The sequence below is a fragment of the Mustela erminea genome, chromosome 4 (assembly GCF_009829155.1).
Source record: "Mustela erminea isolate mMusErm1 chromosome 4, mMusErm1.Pri, whole genome shotgun sequence".
Taxonomy (NCBI): Eukaryota; Metazoa; Chordata; class Mammalia; order Carnivora; family Mustelidae; genus Mustela; species Mustela erminea.
In genome coordinates, this window is record NC_045617.1 from 81,372,299 (window position 1) to 81,392,162 (window position 19,864).

At 35.7% G+C, this 19,864-nt stretch overlaps 1 protein-coding gene across 3 annotated transcripts in view; it reads left to right on the forward strand.

Moving 5' to 3' along the window:
• Positions 1-19,864, forward strand: part of CEP85L (centrosomal protein 85 like) — a 174,299-nt gene that overhangs the window by 33,744 nt on the left and 120,691 nt on the right. For all 3 annotated transcript variants that reach the window (XM_032339692.1, XM_032339690.1, XM_032339691.1), the window contains one exon: positions 988-1,149. In XM_032339692.1, coding sequence (XP_032195583.1) covers positions 988-1,149 — 162 coding nt within the window. The remainder of the gene's footprint in view (positions 1-987; positions 1,150-19,864) is intronic.

The window sequence follows — 19,864 nt, forward strand, 5'->3', positions numbered from 1 at the left end:
TATTTATTTGAGAAAGCATGTGTGCACACTCTGCATGGGGGTGGAGGGAGAGGGAGAAAGAAAAGCCGACTCCCAGCTGAGTGAGGAGCCTGACAGATCCCAGGACCCTGAGATTGTGACCTGAGCTGAGGGCAGATGCCCAAATGACTGAGCCACCCAGGCGCCCCTCAGATTACTGTAACTTTTATGAACTAGTTATAAGTGATTCACAGACTAGCATTCTTCCTTGGATATACTTTGTGTGGCATTGTAATGGACAAAAATTCAAAAATGAAGTAAGAAGAAAAAAGTAAGATGGATATGTCAGAAAAAGGCAAATAAAAATTAAGTTAAAGTGGACAAGATAACTGAAAATAAAGACCAGGAGAACATTAAAAAGTGATGTTAGCCAAAAAAAGATTTAATATCACTCAAAAGGGAAAATTGAGAAAAAGTCATGATGATGCTATTGTGTTAATCTTTTATGAAAACATAACTAAAGAAATAAAAGAAATACAAAATGATTTTAAATGTTAAATGATTAGGATACAGTAGAAAAAATTTATTTTACATTAGCATGTTCCACTTAAATTGTTATGCAATATTATTCAATTAGGCTTTCCCTGGGCCCCAGTTCTCAACTGATTGCTCTGTGTGGTATCACAGATGTCTGCATATCAGATATTCTAGAGCAGAGTGCTGACATTTCCAGACAGATAGATAGATTTGACGTTTTAAATAAAACAGCAGTATGTGTTTCAATGTTCAAAACCTATGAGTAGAAATCCAGGTCCTTTAGTAGAGGAAGCTGTGAAATCAGCATTGAATTTTTAGGTGTACAGTATGTAAGTTTATTTGATGCATCTTAGATATCATTGATCTATTTTAATTATTTGATGCAGAAAATAACTTTATTTATGTGTATTTTTTTCTAAGTTCAAAAAAGATCTCTTCTGTCTACTTGTAGATATCATAAGTATGCTAATTTTTGCATATTTTTCTTTGTAGGCCCAGATTATTCTTCATCAGCATGGTTACCTGGTAATGAATCATTGTGGCAGGCCACAAGTGTTACATCTAACCATCGAAATAATCATATCAGGAGACATAGTATAACTTCTGACAGTGGTGACACCGGCATTGGAACTTCCTGTTCTGACAGTGTGGAAGGTGAGCTGAAATTCTTAGTGTTTAGACATGAGCCTCCAGAGAATGCTTGTGATTGAGAATATTCAAGGGATGTGTTCTGTTTTCCAAAATAAATTATAAAGTAATATTTGAATATTTAACAATAATTAATAATGTTCAGTGTTATCATTATATCAAATGAAATTATCCCTCTGATCATATTACTTTTCCCACATCACTTTGTAAACTATTTGTTTTGATATAATTATAGATTTCACAGGCAATTTTAAGAAACAGTACAGTGATTGGATGCACCCTGTATTCAGTACCTCCCACCTCCATCCATGGTAATACCTCACAAAACTACAGTGCACTATCACAACCAGGATATTGATATTGATACAGTCAAAACATAGATTGTTTCTTTTCTTTTCTTTAAAAGATTTTTATTTCTTTGAGAGAGAGAGAGAGAGAGAGAGAGCATAAGAAGGGGGAGGGTCAGAGGGAGAAGCAGATTCCCTGCTGAGCAGAGAGCCTGATGTGGGACTTGATCCTTGGATTCCAGGATCATGACCTGAACTGAAGGCAGTTGCTCAACTAACTGAGCTACTCAGGTGCCCTACAGAACGTTCTATCACCACAGTATGCACCTCATGTTGGTCATCCTCCCCTACTCCTCCTTAACTTTTGGAAACCACTACATCTAGTCTCCCATTTTTATAATTTCGTCATTTCAAGAATGCTGTATAAATGGAATCATATAGTATGTAACCCTATAATATTGGCTTTTTTCTTTGACAATTTATCCAGATTGTTGCATATATAAATAGTTCATTTCTCTTATTGCTAAGTAGTATTCAGCAGTGGTGGTGTTAGGTAAACTACATTTTGGTTAAGCATTTTCCCACTGAAAGCCATGTGCGTTGTTTCAGTTTTGACTATTGGAAATAGAGCTGCTCTAACCATCCATGTCCAGGAACACAGTTGCTGGTTGTATGGCATTTGAATGTTTAGTTTTTAAGGAAATTGTCATACTGTTTCTCAGAGTGATTATTTCATTTCCGTCAGCAATGGAAATGGGTTATTGTGAGTGATCCGGTTTTTTCTTCATTCTTGTTAGCACCGGTGGCTTTTTTTTTTTTTTTAAAGATTTTATTTATTTATTTGACAGAGAGAGAGCACACACAGGCAGAGAGGCAGGCAGAGAGAGAGAGAGAGAGAGAGAGAGGAGGAAGCAGGCTCCCTGCTGAGCAGAGAGCCCGATGCGGGGCTCGATCCCGGACCCTGAGATCACGACCTGAGCTGAAGGCAGTGGCTTAACCCACTGAGCCACCCAGGCGCCCCGCACCGGTGGTTTTTAATTCTAACCTTTCTGATGGGAGTGTAGTGATACTTCATTGTGGTTTCAATTTTCATTTCCTTAAAGATTAATAATATTGACTGTTTCTTCATATGTTTACTTTCCATCTGTCCTCTTCAGTGAAATGTTTCTTCATGTCTTTTGCCTCTGTTTTAATCAGATTATTATTTTTTTTTACTGTTGAGCTTTTAGAGTTCTTTCTGTATTTTAGACATTAATCCTTTGTTCGCTGTATGGTTTGCAAATATATTCTTCCATTCTGTAGCTCGTCATTTCATCCTCTAACAGTGTCTTTTGCAGAACAAAAGTTTTAAAATGAATAGTTTGATGAATAGTTATAATTTTAGAACTGTATATAAGGATTGTGCTTTTGGGGTCAAGTCTATGAACCCTGCATAGTCCCAGATCTTGAAGATTTTTCTCTCTTTTTGCCTTGAAGTTTTATCATTTTTTTGTTTTCTATTTAATTCTGTGATCCATTTTTTAGTTAATTTATTATAAAACAAGTGTGTTTTGGTGTTCCCAAGATCACTTTTCAGCTCAGTGATTTGCTGGAAAGAATTCCAGAACTCAGAGAAGCTGTCATGCTGGTTTATTACAGCTGAAGGATACAGAGTTAAATCAGCAATAGAAAAAGAAGCAAAGGGCAGGGTCTAGGAGACACTAGGCCCAACCATTTGTCCTCTCCCAGTGGAGTTGTGTAGACCGTGTTTCATTTTCCCCACAGTGATTTGTGAGAGCACGTAAATGCTGCTAACCAGGCAAAGTTACTTAAGCCTTGGTGTCCAGGATTTTTATTGTGGGTTGGTTATGTTGGCATGATTGACTCCTTGTGTGGATGACATTAGTCACTAGCCTTTGAGAACTCAAGCTTGTAACACGTTTCAAAGCACCCATCATAAATCACATTATTAGCGTAGACTATATGAACTAACTCAAGGTCCCCAGGTAAACAAAGACAGTCTTATTAGACAGGGTATTCCAAGGGTTTAGAGGTTACCTCTTAGGAGCCAAAGATAAGGGCCAAAACTTTTTTGTAATATGCGGGATGTTGAAAACCCTGACATGCTGACTTTAATCCTTTTTGCACAGTGTGAGACTAAGATTGGAATTCATTTTCTTTGCCTAATAAGTCTCAAAAATGGGTAGAATAATTATTCCCATTTTTCTTTTTCAAAACTGTTTTAACTATTCTCATTTCTTTTCTTTTCTTTTTTTTTTAAGATTTTATTTATTTATTTGACAGACAGAGATCACAAGCAGGCAGAGAGGCAGGCAGAGAGAGAGAGAGAGAGAGAGAGAGAGAGGAGGAAGCAGGCTCCCTGCTGAGCAGAGAGCCCGATGCCGGACTCGATCCCAGGCTCCTGGGATCATGACCGTAGCCAAAGGCAGAGGGTTTAACCCACTGAGCCACCAAGGCGCCCTTCCTTTGCTTTTCTGTATAAGTTTTAATTTATCTATAGCTACAAAAAAATCTTGCTGGGAATTATATAGGAATTGTATTATCCGTTTATCAGGTTGGGGAGAATTGACATGTTTACTCTCTTGAGTTTTCTAGTCCATTAACATGATATAGGTCTCCATTTACTTAAATTTCAATTTTACTCACCAGTATTGTATCTGTTTTGTTAGAATTAAACCTGAGTATTTCATTTTTTTCTTTTTTCTTTTTTTTGGAGTGATTGTAGATGGCATTGTATTTCCCGTTTTGGTGTCAATATGTTGTTACTATATAGAAATAAATAAATTTTTTTATGTTTATCTTGTGACATCGTTGAACCTCTTTAGTTGTAGGAGATTTTTTGGTAGATGTCTTGGGACTTTATCATAAATAAGATGTTTTTCCTTTCTAATCTATGTCTTTTATTTCCTTTTCTTCACTTATCATCACAGTAACCAGACCATCCAGAATAGCGTTGAAGATGAGTAGTAGAAGTAGACATTTTTATCTTACAGATAAAGTGCTTAGTCTTCCACTGTTAAGTAGTTGTATGATCGTTGTTAGCTGTAGGTTTTTTGTAGATATCATTTATCAATTTGAGGAAATTTCCCTCTAGTCGTACTTTGCTGGGGGTTTTTTTGGTTTTTTTAAATGATGAATGGGTATTGGATTTTGCAAATGTTTTTTCTGTATCATTTGATAAGTGATGTTCTTCATTAGCTTGTTGATATGGTGGCAGATTTCCATAGCTTGATTTTTTGAAAATTGAGTTGGCTTTCCATCCCTGGAACTCCACTTGGTCATAAGGTAGAATTATGTTTATGTATTGCTAAATTCTATTAATATTTTGTTAAGGAATTTTTCTGTGTATCCATAAGGAGTATTGTTCCATAATTTTCTTTTTAGGGGGACTGCCTTGTCCTGTTTTGATGTCTGGATGATACTAGCTTTATAAAATGAATTGGAAAGTATTCTCTCCTTTTTTCTGGAAGAGACTGTATAGAGTGACATTGATTCTTTAGATGTTTGGTAGAATTCTTTACTGAGACCCTCTGGGTCTAGAGATTTCTTTTTTTATAGTTTTAAAGTCCTGAATTTATTCTCCTTAATAATTATAGGGTTATTCAAATTATGCCTTTTTTTTTTAAAGATTTTATTTATTTATTTGACAGAGTGAGAGAGATCACAAGCAGGCAGAGAGAGAGTAGGAGGCAGGCTCCCTGCTGAGCAGAGAGCCTGATGCGGGGCTCGATCCCAGGACCCTGAGATCATGACCTGAGCCGAAGGCAGAGGCTTAGCACACAGAGCCACCCAGGCGCCCCTCAAATTATGCCTCTTAAATTGGATGAATTGTTGTAGTCCCCCCACCCAGAAGTGGCCCATTTTGTCTAAGTTGTCAAATTAATGTGTGTAGAGTTGTTCATAGCATTTCCCTATTATCTCTTGATGTCTGTAGCCTCTGTAGTGATACCACCCCCTATTCCATTTCTGGTACTGGTAATTTGTGTCACATTTCCTTTTTTATTTTTTAGTTTTAGTAAGTTTGCCAATTTTATTGACCTTTTCAAAGGATCAATTCTTTATTTCATTTTCTTTTTTCTCTTTTAAGTTTCAGTTATTTCTGCTCTTTATTATTTACTTGTTTTTGCTTTGGATTTATTTTGCTGTTTTTCTCAGTTTTTAAGGTAGATGATTAGTGGTTTTGAAACTTTTACTCTTTTTAGGTGGATGCATTTGGTGCTATAAATTTTTCCAAGCATGGTTTTGACTGTGTCCTACAAATTTTGATATTTTATGTTGTCATTTAGTTGTTTTCTTAATTTACCTTGAGACTTTCTTCTTGACCTCAGGGTTATTTAGTAGTATGTTGTTTAGTTTCAAAGTTTTCGCATTTTTATGCTATCTTTCTGTTACTAATTTCAAGTATTTGAAAATTACTAATTTCAAATTAAATTATTAATTTCAGTGATTCTGTTGTGGTCAGAACACTATGATTTCAATTATAAATTTTTTGAGGTTCCTTTAGGTCTTAGTCTGTGGTTTATACAGTATATGTTTTGTAGGCACTTGAAAACAATATGTATTTTGCTGTTGCTGGGTTGATTAGATCCTGTTGGTTGATGGTGTTTTTGACTTTTTGTATATCTTTGATGGTTTTCTATCTAGTTGTTTAGTCAGTTGTTAAGAGCATTCTTTTAGAATCTCAACTATAATTGTGGATTTGTGTATTTCTTTTTGGTTCTTGAAATTTTTGTTACATTTATTATAGTTCTAATGCTTGGTGCATACACGTTTAGGATTGATGTATATTCTTGGTGGATTGGCCCTTTTATCATTATATAATATCTTCTCTGTCTCTGGTTATTTTCTTGTGCTGAAGTCCACTTTACCTGCTATTTGTATAGTACTCTGGCTTTCCTTTGATTAGTGTTTAAATGGTAAATGTTTCCCATTCTTTTTACTTTTCAACCTGTCTGTATCATTATATATGAAGTAGGTTGCTTGTAACAACACACAGTTGGATTGTGATTTTTAATTCACTCTGCTAATCTCTGTCTTTTGCTTGATATATTTAGACCATTTACCCTTAATGTAGTTGTTGATTTACTGATACTTAAGTTCACTATTTGTCTTCTTTCTGTTTTCATTTTCCTGCTTTCCTGTGGGTTAGTAGAATGTTTTTAGAATTCTACTTGGATTTATCTATAGTATTTTTAAGTGTATCCCTTTGTATAGCTCTTCTAGTGGTTGGTCTAGGTATATATGTACATATGTAATATGAATAACCAATTTTAACACTTTGAGTAGAGTATAAAATCCTTTACCATCCCCTACCTTAAAAATTGTTTCAAATATTGTCTCTGTATATATTTATAAATATATCAGATGGTGTTATAATTTTTACTCCAACTACCAGACTTTAATTTAGGAAACAAGATGAGACACAGTCTATCTTTGCTTTCTGTGTTCTTTCTTTCTTCATGTTTCAAAGTTCCTTTTATTATTTTATTTTGGTTTAGCCATTTTTTTAATCTTTCACATCTACTTGTGACAAATTATCTGTTTCTTTTCAACTGAGAATATCTTGATTTTCACTTGTTTACAGAAGGATAATTTTATTGGGTATTCATTTCTAGTTTGACAGATTCCCCCCCCCCCCACCGCCCAGTAATTGAAAGTATTGTGCCACTTCTTTTTGACCTCCATGGTTTCTGATGACAAATCTCTTGTCATTTTTCTTTGGCTATTCTGAAGATTTTTTTTTTCATTGTGTTCAGTTTTTAGAAATTAAGTATCATGGGTCTTTGGGTGGATTTCTTTGGATTTTTCCTTTTTGGGATTCATATAACCTCTTGAAACTGAACATCCTGCCCAATCTGAGAAGTTTCCAAACATTATTTTGTTTGAGTACTTGAGCCTTTAACTCCTCACTTCCAGGATGGCCCAAGTCATAAATCTTTTGTTATTGTCCTACAGGTTTCTGATGCTCTCTTCCTTTTTACCTCCTCCCCCTCCTTTGTCTATTTTGTTGTGTAGACTGGGTAATTTTTATTGTTTTTGTCTTTCAGGTCACTGATTTTTTTTTTTTTTTGGGGGGGGTCTGCTCTGTACTAATGTTGAGCCCTCCTACTGAGCTATTTATCTTATTATATTTCTCAGTTCTAAAATGTTTGTTTTGGGTTTTTTATGTCTTTTATTTCCTTGCTGGTGCTCTCTTTTGTCGTTTCAGGCATGCCTGTATTGTTCATCAAAGCAATTTTATGATGATTCCTTTAAAATCCTTGCTAGAGAATTCTTTTTTTTTCTCTTTAAAGATTTTTATTTATTTATTTGAGAGAGAGAGAGAACAAGATGGGGGAGGGTCAGAGGGTGAAGCAGACTCCCCCACTGAGCAGGGAGCCTGACATGGGACTCAATCCTGGGGCTCCAGGATCATGACCTGAGCTGAAGACGGTTGCTCAACTGACTGAACTACCCAGGCTCCCCTTTGCCAGAGAATTCTAACAATTCTCTCATCTTGGTGTTGGCATCTATTGGTTTTTTTTTCCCATTCATTTTGGGAACTTACTAATTCTTTGTATGACAAGTGATTTTGAATTTAAATTTTGGAGTATTTTGTACAGTTATGAGAGTCTAGATTTAAATTATTTCCTGCATAACAAATGTTATGTTTATATTTTGTCACGTTTTGTAAATATAAGCTATTTACATATGAGTAAATGTAATATAAAATGATTATAAACATATAGTAAACATATTATTAACTATATGTTTAAGCCTTTTCTATTTGCCATCTTGGTAAGATACTGCTCTGGCATGTGAAGCGGGGAGAGGTACTACCTCCTTATTGCTAGATGTAGTTAGAAGTCTAGGTTCCCCAGTTGTCTTCTGTTGATACGTGAGGAGTTTGGAAGGGAGTGCCTTGTTACTGCTGGGTGGGGTACAAGTCCAGGTTTTTCATATCATCACCATTGACACCATTTTGTGGCTGGCCTCATTACTGCTGGGGGATGGTGAGTGTCCAGACACTCTGTTAGGCCTCTCTGATATAACCTAAGAATGTATCTGTGCATAGAGAATATCCATAGTGCCAGATAGAGATGAAAGTTGTGTTTCCTTGCTTGGCCTTCTGGTGGAGCTCTTTGAAGTATTTTGTTATAGCTTGGCAAGGTTGGACGTCTAGGCTCCCCACTTGACTTTTGTTGGTGTGGGTAGAGCTGTGGTTTTTTCTATGGTATTTGGCTGGAAAAGAGTGCTTACTTTCTCGAGAACTTCTTATTAGCTTCCTCTTTCCTGGTCCATTATGTAGGGAGAACTGGCTTTCCTGAGACTTTTTTGGGGTGTGCCATTTGGTTCTTTGGGGTGACTGGTTTATTTTAGCTCCAAAGCAGAGAGGCAAAAAGAAAACCCAAGGAATTCACCACAGTATTGTGTTCCTTGGATCCTGAGGTTCTTAGCTGGTCTGCCTTCTTTTCTCCAACTTTCAGTCATTTGCTTGTTTTATATATAATGTCTAGGGCTTTTAGTTGTATTTAGTGGGAAATATAGGGAAGACTGTCTTTTCCATCTTCTCATTAATGTTTCTTATCGACATTAACAAAAAATCTTAACTAATACTGTTTGTTATAACTTTGCTAGCAGTTGCATTGAATGTTGATTTCATTACGGTCTAGCATCTAATGTCAGTTGATTATTTAAACACACCAAAGAAAGGAAGGAAATATATACAAGGGTAGTGAAGGGGCAGATAGGAATGTGCATTGTAAAAAATAATAGTTGTAAAAGAAGTATTCTCTTGTTAAATTGAAAGATGAAAATAATTTAGGTTTATAGTGCTTTGTTTCTTTAACATTCTTTTTTTTTTTTAAGATTTTATTTATTCATTCGACAGAGAGAGATCACAAGTAGGCAGAGAGGCAGGCAGAGAGAGAGAGAGAGAGGAGAAAGCAGGCTCTCCACTGAGCAGAGAGCCCGATGTGGGACTCGATCCCAGAACCCTGAAATCATGACCTGAGCCGAAGGCAGAGGCTTAACCCACTGAACCACCCAGGTGCCCTCTTTAACATTCTTTTTTAACCTTTCTTAAATAAAGATTTTATATCCTGTTTTCACAGCCTTATTTAGTTTGTAAATGAATACTCTTAGAATTATTGATTTTATTATAAGTTTGTTTAAGTATTACTCATATCTTTATCCCTTGAAATAAACTTGACAAGGGTATATTGATAGTTGAATAATGGAGGTTTTTTACTTGATTGATCTGAAGTAGCATTTTATTTTATTTTATTTATTTATTTTTTTAAAAGATTTTATTTATTTATTTGACAGGCAGAGATTACAAGTAGGCTGAGAGGCAGGCAGAGAGAAAGGAGGAAGCAGGCTCCCTGCTGAGCAGAGAGCCTGATGCGGGGCTCAATCCCAGGACCCTGGGATCATGACCTGAGCCGAAGGCAGAGGCTTTAACCCACTGAGCCAGCCAGGCACCCCTGAAGTAGCATTTTAGTGTAGTGTTCTATGTATACTACGATTGAAGTTTATTTCAGAGTCCTTCAGTGGGAGGCTGGTGATATTCCTGAAGTACTAAAGAAAATGTACTATTATAGATACTTTTTTCCAAACTTTCATCATACTGATGGAATATCTTCTTAGGCTATAAATGATAAGTAGAGTTATTTTCTTTTGGTAATAGTCATGGTGTTAGTATTGGATGGGTCTTTAGAGAAAAATATAATTAATTAGACCATTGTATAAACGAACAAGTTAATTCCCCAGAAATGAAATGACTGCTCTTACTAATACGATGGCTAAGAGTTCATGCTGTGTTTAAACCTGTTACCACTTAATTATGTGTGCAACCTTGAATAATTTCTCATTTCCTTCAGCCTCAGTTTTTTCATCTGTAATTTGGAGATAATTCTTTTTTATGTATTATGAAGATGTAACAACATGACTTTTAAATTGCCTAGTGCAGTCTTAGCATTACCATCATTGCTTTAAAAATGATTCTTGTTCTCCTTTCTTACTTTCTCTTTTTTTGTGTCTCTTTCTTCATATGTCTCTTTCTTAGGAAGTTGACAAGCCTGGCTTATCTAAAACAGTGATGCTTCTGTTGCCACCCTCACAGTGTTGTACCCACACCCTTGCTTTATTTTGGTTTTGTTTATTTTTTCTATCATGGAATAGGAACTGGTATTTACTGGATATTCAGTTTTGTTCAATGAGACAGTGCATATATGGATTTTCAGTTAAGGTTCTTGTTTTTAGCCTGCTTTTGTACCTGATATTTCTGAGGTTAGAGTCTCTTCGATGTTCTCCCAGACAGGTGAACTCCCTGAGCTACATTTCCAGACTTGTATTTTATGCCATATATTTTTCTGACCTGCTTCAATAATTAATGCTTTATTTTCCAGCTTCTGAAATTTTGTTGCAGTCTTTTTTATGACGGTCCTATATTGTTTGTTGCCATGACTTCCTATTGTATTACTTTCTGTCATTTCATTGGATCTTTAAAGGGAGAGAATATAACTTTGTGCACTCGGGCAATGATCTTTAACCAGAAATTCTGTGAAATAGATACAAATGAAAAAAAAGGAGAGAAAAAGAACTGAAAAAAAAAATGGTTATAAAACTACCTAGTGTCAACAATTCTATGTATTTCCTTCTTCCCAATTTTAAAAAAGTAGTAAGTGCACATTTAAAAAAGCATAAAGATGAATGTAATTTTTTAAAGATTTTATTTATTTATTTATTTATTTGACAGAGAGAGAGAGAGAGAAATCACAAGTAGGCAGAGAGGCAGGCAGAGAGAGAGAGGGGGAAGCAGGCTCCCTGCTGAGCAGAGAGCCTGATGTGGGGCTCAATCCCAGAACCCCGAGATCATGACCTGAACTGAAATCAAATCAGACACTTAACTGACTGAGCACCCAGGGGCACCCCAATCCATTTATTTATTTTTTCAACCCCCAGTACACAGGTGAAACAGGTTCAGAACCATTAACCCATACTTCTGTGTGTGAGTTTTTTAGTTCTTCCATAGCAAATTACCACAAACTCAGTGGCTTAAAACAACAGAAGTAGATTTTCTAATGATTTTGGAGACTACAAGTCCAAAGTCAAGGTGTTGGCAGAGCCATGATCCCTTCAAACACTCTAGGAATGAATTGTCCTTCCATGCCTCTTTTAGATCCTGGTGGTTACCAGCAGTTTGTCATTCCTTGGTTTGTTAGCGTCGTAGCTCTCATCTCTACCTCCTTTGCGTGGCTTTCTTTGGCTCTCCTCTGTGTCTTCAGACCTCTCTGCTCTAAGGACAAATGTCATTGGATTTTAGGACCCCCCCCCCCCCCCGAGTTCAGCAGGATCTTATCTTGACTTGATCACATCTATACAGATCCTGTTTCCAAATGAGGCCACATTATCAGGTTCTGGGGGTTACGATTTTATTGTATCTTTGTGTGGGGGGACAACTCATTCCCCAACACTCTTATTCTAGAATTTTCGGTAAAATAGAAGGCATGAAATAAGTGCTGGAGAGTAATTTGAACTGTTTAGTTGAATATAAAATAGAAGTACTGCTTTTAGGGTTTAGAAAAATGTTACTAGCTATTCTCATCAATGAACTTTAAAAATTAACTTTTTTTGAGGAGAGAATGATGTATAGAAAGGATAACAGATAAAGGATTTAAAAGTTGCAGAGGAGAAGCCCTGGGATTTTCTTAGTGTTATTGTAAAGCTTTTTGCTTTAAGCAAATCGTACTCTTTCTTAACTTTGGTTCTGTTATGACTTCTCAAAAATTTACTTGAGATCCAGAGATTATAGCTTTTTTGAGGCTTTGGCTTGGAAACTCAGTAATTTTTTTTTTTTAAATGGTTACTTTAACCTCCATAGACTATTATGGTATTAACCTGGATCCAGCTGGGAATTTTTCTTCCTCAGTTTGGCCAAGGAGAGCTCAGAAATAATCTTCCTCTATTCCCCCCACCGACCCTGCCAATCCTTCCCAGACTAGTCTACTCAATATCAAGGCTGAGAATGCTAACCTTTTCATGATGACTGGCTGAAAAACTGAAAATATCTCAATGGGAATATTACTGGTAATCGTATCTTTTTCATAATCTCCAGAAACTCTTTGATCTTGCTGTATATTATTATATAATTATCTTTTCTGTTGCTGTTTAGAAAACAACCTTTCTCCCTATTCTTTGAGTCAGTTTGAAACTAATTTATTTGTTAACAGTAGTAGAGATCACTGTCTTTTCTCACCAAATTATTCACCAGGTGTTAAATTCAAGTTCCTTTAATCTTTTAGGGATGAAGAGCATGATTTCCATTGTCTCCTTAAATTGGGCTGATGTGAAGATGTTATTCTTTTTGGACTTTCATTATTTTTTGCCATTACCTCCAAGTTGAACTCCCAACTCTTTACCTGTTAGTTTTTTAGTAACACTGGAAGTAATGAGTGATTTAATGGTATATATAACATAGATCTATACAGAATACCCTAATGTCCAAGGAATCCATTGAGTTTAAGGCATGATCACAATTGGTAGTGTTAATTTGGAGGCTACTATATATGGATGAGGCATAGAGCAAATAGGGTGAGAGTTCTAGGAAAGGATAAGGAAGGAGTGTAATGAATGGTGGATGAAAGTAAGATGGAGGAGTAGGACTCAGGAAGACTGACAGTATCAGAAATTTGGGACTTTTGTGGAAAATGAATCAGAATTATGGTTTGGGTGGTGCTGTTGTGATGAATGATCTTGATTGTGCTTATTATTGACTGCCTGGAGACATAAAGTGAAGTGTTTAAAAAAAAGTCAGCTATTTAAAAATCTTACCTGAATATAAGAAATAGTTTTAGGCAGAATTTTTAAAGCAGGCATATTTAGCAGGCATATATTCTCTCTCTCTCTCTCTCTCTCTCTTTTTTTTAAGATTTTGTTTTTATTTATTCATTTGAGGGCGCCTGGGTGGCTCAGTGGGTTAAGCCGCTGCCTTCGGCTCAGGTCATGATCTCAGGGTCCTGGGATTGAGTCCCACATCGGGCTCTCTGCTCAGCAGGGAGCCTGTTTCCCTCTCTCTCTCTCTGCCTGCCTCTCCGACTACTTGTGATTTCTCTCTGTCAAATAAATAAATAAAATCTCAGAAATAAAAATATTTATTCATTTGAGAGAGACAGAGAGCACAAGCAGGGGGAAAGGGAGAGGGAGAAGCAGACTCCTTGCATGGGGCTCGATCCTGGGCCCCTGAGATCATGACCTGAGCAGAAGCATCTGAGGCACCCAGGAGCCCTTAGCAGGCATGTACTTTTAAGTTAGAAAGCGTGGTGTATTTGCTTATGTAGTACTGGATTCCATTTAGTTTATGTTTTCCTTCTGAATTTGTTTTTCTGAAGTTCTTGTGATATCTACTTCATGGGAGTTGTTCTTTTGCTCTTTCCCTTCTTTGTTCTTTGGTAAGTACCCTGAGTCTTCTAACTTACAGTCTTATTTTTCACTGTTGGGTTTACTTCTTGGCATATGAAGAGATCAGGAAAATAACCATTGTAGAGGATTACTGAATATTGAAAATAGTCTTAAAGTAGAACATAGCTAATAGTTTGGGATTTATAATAAAATGTCAGCTTTAAAGCATGCTGTGTGTTAATTTATTTCATGTAAGTGTCATGTGGTTGTACTTTATTTACTTTGGCCTTGTATTATAGAAATCTTTTTATCATTCACTGACCATAGATCTATAAAGAATTTATTTTTTCTCATTTATAAAATCAGATCTGTTTGAAATCCCATACATTATAGAATGACCCAAAGTATTCATTTCCTTTGTTCTACAAACCCCAGCTGAGAATTACCATGTTAATTTCTAAATATTAATTTCTAGATAATGTACATGAAATTTGGATGAGTGTTACCAAGTATAATTTGAATTTTAGAGTGTATCTACAGAATATTTTATTAGCTGCCTTTAACTCTATTACTGTTACTACTTGTCTTGGAGGAGGATATACATTCCTTCTTGCTTTTTCAGTGCTGTGGCTTGAAGTACTGTATTATTTTGGTCTGTTGTGACAATTTTTTGGTGAAATATGTAAATGCGTTTGAGTTCTTAAAAGACTGACTATTGTAAAAACCTCAATATACAAATGAAATGCCTACATGATTTACATACTACATGGTGTTATTAACAAAAACTTTTTTTTTAATTAACAAAACTCTTGATTTAACTCTACAATTTATTTGTTATACTTGGTATCAGTATACATAGTTACAACTTTTGTAAATTACTGTCAATATTTTTTTTGGAGGTATTTGAAGTATTTATGGAAAATAATAGTATTTCCTAGTGTAGTCCAGTATGGTAGCCATTGGTGACATGTGGCTTATTAAGTGCTTGGACTGTGTGCCTAATCCAAATCGAGATGTAAAATGCACTGCGGGTTTTGAATACTTTGTGTAAAAAAATGTAAAATAGCTTAATAGTTTTTAATTCTGATTACATGATAAATGATAATATTTTGGATCTGGTGAGTTACATAAAGGCATTATTAAAGTTAATTTTACCCATTATTATTTTTCAGATGCAGTTACTATAAAACTTAAAATTACAAGGGTATCTTATATTATGTTTCTTTTGGATATATTGGACATACTGGTTTTGAGAGTGTATAATTTGTAAAAGGTTCACTTTCAAAGATTTTGAGTGAGTGTGTATGTTTTATATTTCCCAGCAGAAAGGATATTGGCCTCTCAAAATAATTCCTGTAAGACAACTTAATATTTAATGTAATAGAAATTTATATTGATAGCATTATGTCTATGATAAATTATATTCTACTATCAGTCTGGGAGAACCAAGAGCACACCCCTTTATCATTTTGACAGTAAGTGATAAGAGATTCACTGCAGTGGGATTGCTCTAGTTCCTTTGACAAAGAGAAAATTAGTTAAGGTGAGTATGTTGGGGCTATAAAAGGTTGGGTTATGTAAGATTTTAGATCGGAGAATTCCTAAAATTCTGGAATTATGTTGCTGAGTTGGGAAATGGAGAAAAGGAATAATGTCCCTAATTCCTGGTGGAAATCCCCTCTTCAGGTCTGAGGTGTAGGCCCTCAGACTTAATTAGGAGGGAAGAAGGAACATTTCCCCTGGAGTCTCAGAGCATAGTTTGCTGTGAGGCCAGTAGGTACCCATGTGAAGGTGAGTGGTTTAAAGAGTATGATTGCACTGCTCTGTCATATATGAAGTTTGGTTGGAAATTGAGTGTTTTAGGAGGAAAGAGCCTTTCTTGTTATAGGCTTCTAAAGTTTGGCTGTTCTTTGCAAATAATAACATTATGCTTATGTTACACAGTTCATATATTTAACTTGTGATAGTAAACTTTGAGTTCTTATTTACCTTAGTAATTATTTCTCTTTGTGCAAAGATGATCCTGATTGAATAGATGTACCTCTATATGCTAAGTGTAAATTTAATTTAATGGATATAGAATAAAGTACATGGAATCATTTTTATTAAATTCTGGTACGTTACTTTAAGTACAGTACATCAGTGAAATAAGTTATCAAACCTTAAACTGAGTAGTACTGTCTAGTCAGACCCTCTCTCCCCACCCTATTCTCTGCCTTCTATTATTGTTTGGTTTGAAGTCGTGCTCTAAGTGATGCTCTTTGGCCACTGCTAAATTCTCAAAGTATTCTGAGAATTATCTGAAAAATAACCTGCATTCTTTTTTATTCTAATTCTTTAAAAACTTAAAATCTGCATGTGAGTATAGAGTAACTGAATACAATATAAATGCTCTATGAATTACAGCTATCCAGTTATAAATGACCGATACATAAATAGAAGTTCCTTTTTTCTTTCCAACCTATAGCTTCTAGAGGTTCATTTACTTAGTAAGCATTTACTGAATAACTAACTGTCTTTCAAGAACGGCAGAACCGAAAATATCAAAATAGAGGAGAAGATTACATCAGAATCTCAGCATGAATGGGACTCTAGGACAGAACGATATTCTTAAATTGCGACTGAGTGATTTGCTTTTAGCTCTAGTATTTTGGGATTTCAAATAATGCTAGATAAGAGTGTGAGTTTTTTAAAAAATATATTTAACAAGAAGTTGTACTAATTTAACATTAGTGGTATGATCTTTTATACCACTAATTCATGAGGTGTCAAATCCAGGTTGGTAAGAAATAGATCTGTGACATGAGGATCTGTGTGTCTGCAAGACCACCAGATTGTAACATAGGCCACGCCAGCAGCTACTTGTTTCTTCCAAGGTTTTCTTTGGTGAGACCTGGAGGTGGTAAACAGCCACTGTTACCACAGAAATTAGTTTGAGAGGGAGTTGAGTTTGAAGTACATATTCAGCACTCGTGTAGCATATAAGCTAGATGTCGTGCCAGAGTTGAATGATAAAAGGAGAAGCCAGAGGAAACTGGGAGCATAGGACCCTGTGGCAGTAAAATAACTTAATTTTTGCCTAGGCTGCCTTTGTAACCTTCCATGGGACAGTCTTCCTCACCCTTAGGACACTGAGCCTGGGAAGCAGGCTTGCAAGCAGTTCTTTTATATATATATTTTTAAAGATTTTATTTATTTATTTGGCGAACAGAGATCACAAGTAGGCAGAGAGGCAGGCAGATAGAGAGAGGAGGAAGCAGGCTCCCTGCTGAGTGGAGAGCCTGATGGCAGAGCTCGATCCCAAGACCCTGGGATGATGACCTGAGCTGAAGGCAGAGTCTTTAACCCACTGAGCCACCCAGGTGCCCCTTCTTTTATCTTTTTAAATCTGAGTTCTTAAATGTAGCTTCTAATAGTCAATTTGGGGTTAGTTTTCAAGCATATTTATATATACTTTACTGAAAAAAACGGTACAGATAGAGTTAAATTTTTTACTTTGGTAATTCCCAACTGCTAATTTGTATTAGAGATAATTTTCTTATCTAATTAACCTCATTTATTTCAAAAGGAGGGACTGATAAAAATGGACTTCAATTTAATCATATCTTCTTTAGTTAGTTGTTTTTACTAGGAAATAATAGGGCTATTTAATAATAAAAATTTTGAGGTCATCCTGTGAATATGTATATATATCAGAAGGGAAAAAAAATCAGAAAAGTTACCAGTTGGTGCATTGTCTTTATTTTGTGAAGGAGTGAAGGCCTTGTCAGGTAAGGACTTGTTCGTCATTTATTTCTTCATAGAGTCTATATTTACTGAGTGTCTACTGTGTGTGGGATACTGTGCTAGAGTAGGGGTTAGGATTAACAGAAAATTTCCCGTTCCTTATGTATGTAAACTCTAGTGGAGAAGACAGATAGGAAATAATTAACATAAAATAGCAGCGTGATACCTGAATCCACTGGATTAGATGAAAGACTCCTGGCAGAAGTAAAGTTTAACCCAATGTCCAAAATGTAAGTAGGAGCTGCCAGGGCACAAGGAGGAAGGCAATAGCATAGTCCCAGCCAGGAAGGTGTGAGATTCTGGGGATGGAACAGAGGACACCAGACTGGATACAAGGAGACAACTTCTGTTGCAGGTAGGCGCCTTGGTGACTTCTTCATAAAAAGAGAGTGGGAAAAGAGAGCATGGGGTGATTCAGGAGATATGTAGGAGGTAATAACAGTGCATTCTTTGTATTTAAACAGCTCTCTTTAGATGGAATTCACAGGGGTGCCTGGGTGGCTTAGTGAGTTAAAGCCTCTGCCTTCGGCTCAGGTCATGATCCCAGCATACTGGAATCGAGCCCTGCATTGAGCTCTCTGCTCAACAGGGAGCTTTCTTTCCCATCTCTCTCTGCCTGCCTCTCTGCCTATTTGTGATCTCTCTCTCTCTGTGTGAAATTAAAAAAAAAAAAAAAATCTTAGATGGAATTTATATACTGTAAGATTCAGCTATTTTAAATTTCTAATTCAGAGGTGGCTGGCTTGCTCAGTGGGTAGGGCATGCAGCTCTCGAGGGTTGTGAGTTTGAGACCCATGTTGGGCATGGAGCCTTCTAAAAAAAATAAAGTGTACGATTTGGTGGCTTTTGGTGTAGTCACAGAGTTGTATATCACCAGTATTTACATTTAGGGCATTTTTCATTATCCTCAAAAGAAACCCCACACCCCTTACCTGCATACCAAACACTAATTCCCCCAGCTCTAGGCAGCCACCAGTTTTGGAGGATGTCATAAAAAGTTGTTGTCTTTGCTTATGTATTTTATTACAGTGACTAAGTTTTAGTAGTTTAATTTGCCAGATGGTTTCTTTAAAATACCTCATTTTAAGGTGTAAAATGAGTACTCTTGTTCTTAGCTTTTTTTTTTACTTTTTTCCTCTTTTATGGAAAATTCCAAATTTATGCCAAATTAGAAAGGTAAAGTGGTAAAACCCACATGCATAATACCAAATTTATACAATTATAACATATGACACTCATAATAGCTATTGCTGTAGTCTAGCTATCACTTCTCCACTTACCGCATACCCTTGGTAATATTTTTAAGCAAATTGAGAGCTCCCTCTTAAACTTTTAATTATTATAATAGTATTTATTGAGCATTTACTATATAGACATAATGATAAGTTGACATGATTATGTCAGTTAATTAAAAAATTATATTTAAATGTAATTATATACCCATTTTCTAGGTGAAGTAAGTGATAGTTACATAATTTTCTAACCCGTTGTCTTTGTTTTAGTTTATAAGATGCTCAGCCCATGGTGAATAATACTATGCTTTTGCAGGTTCATAACTTCAGAAATTTCAGACCATAATAATGGCTATTCCAGTAACTGGGCTTCCAGATACTATTTCTAGATACTACAGTAGTCAGTTAGCCTTAACATTAACAAAAATACCTCCATAAATTTTTGCAATATGGAGTTTTGTGCTTTATATGTGATTTAAAAAGATTCTTCATTATAAAATCCTTTGGAGGTAAAATACAATTAACTGTGGTTTTTTTTAACCGATGAAAAAAGAGTTAGAGGGGGTTAATAATGTATTTGGGGTTTACAGCTTTTCAAGTGGTAGAGCTGAGATTCTTCAAATCTAACTCCAAAGCTTTGCCTTAACCCCACTTTGTAAGATATCTGTACTCAGAAGTGAGAAACTAGCGGGAAAGAAGTCCTGTGAGGTGTAATTTAGTATGGTATAGGTAACCCTAGACTGAGAAACAGACTCTCCTTCTATTTTGAGATTTGTACTTGGTCAAGTAATTTAACCTTTATGGCCTTTAGTTCTTTATTCGCATATGGGAGTAGGTCAGAGATTATACACAGAACATTTTTCTTTACTTGTGAAAGTAAATAATTTAACAGCAGTATTTAGAATAATTATGACTTACATTCTTTTGCAAACCAAATAACTTTTTCCTTTGCTCCTCATCTCTCCTTTGTTTTCTTGTTGATCTACATTATTTCTTGAAATTAATACTTGAATGCTAAATTCTTAAACATGGCAT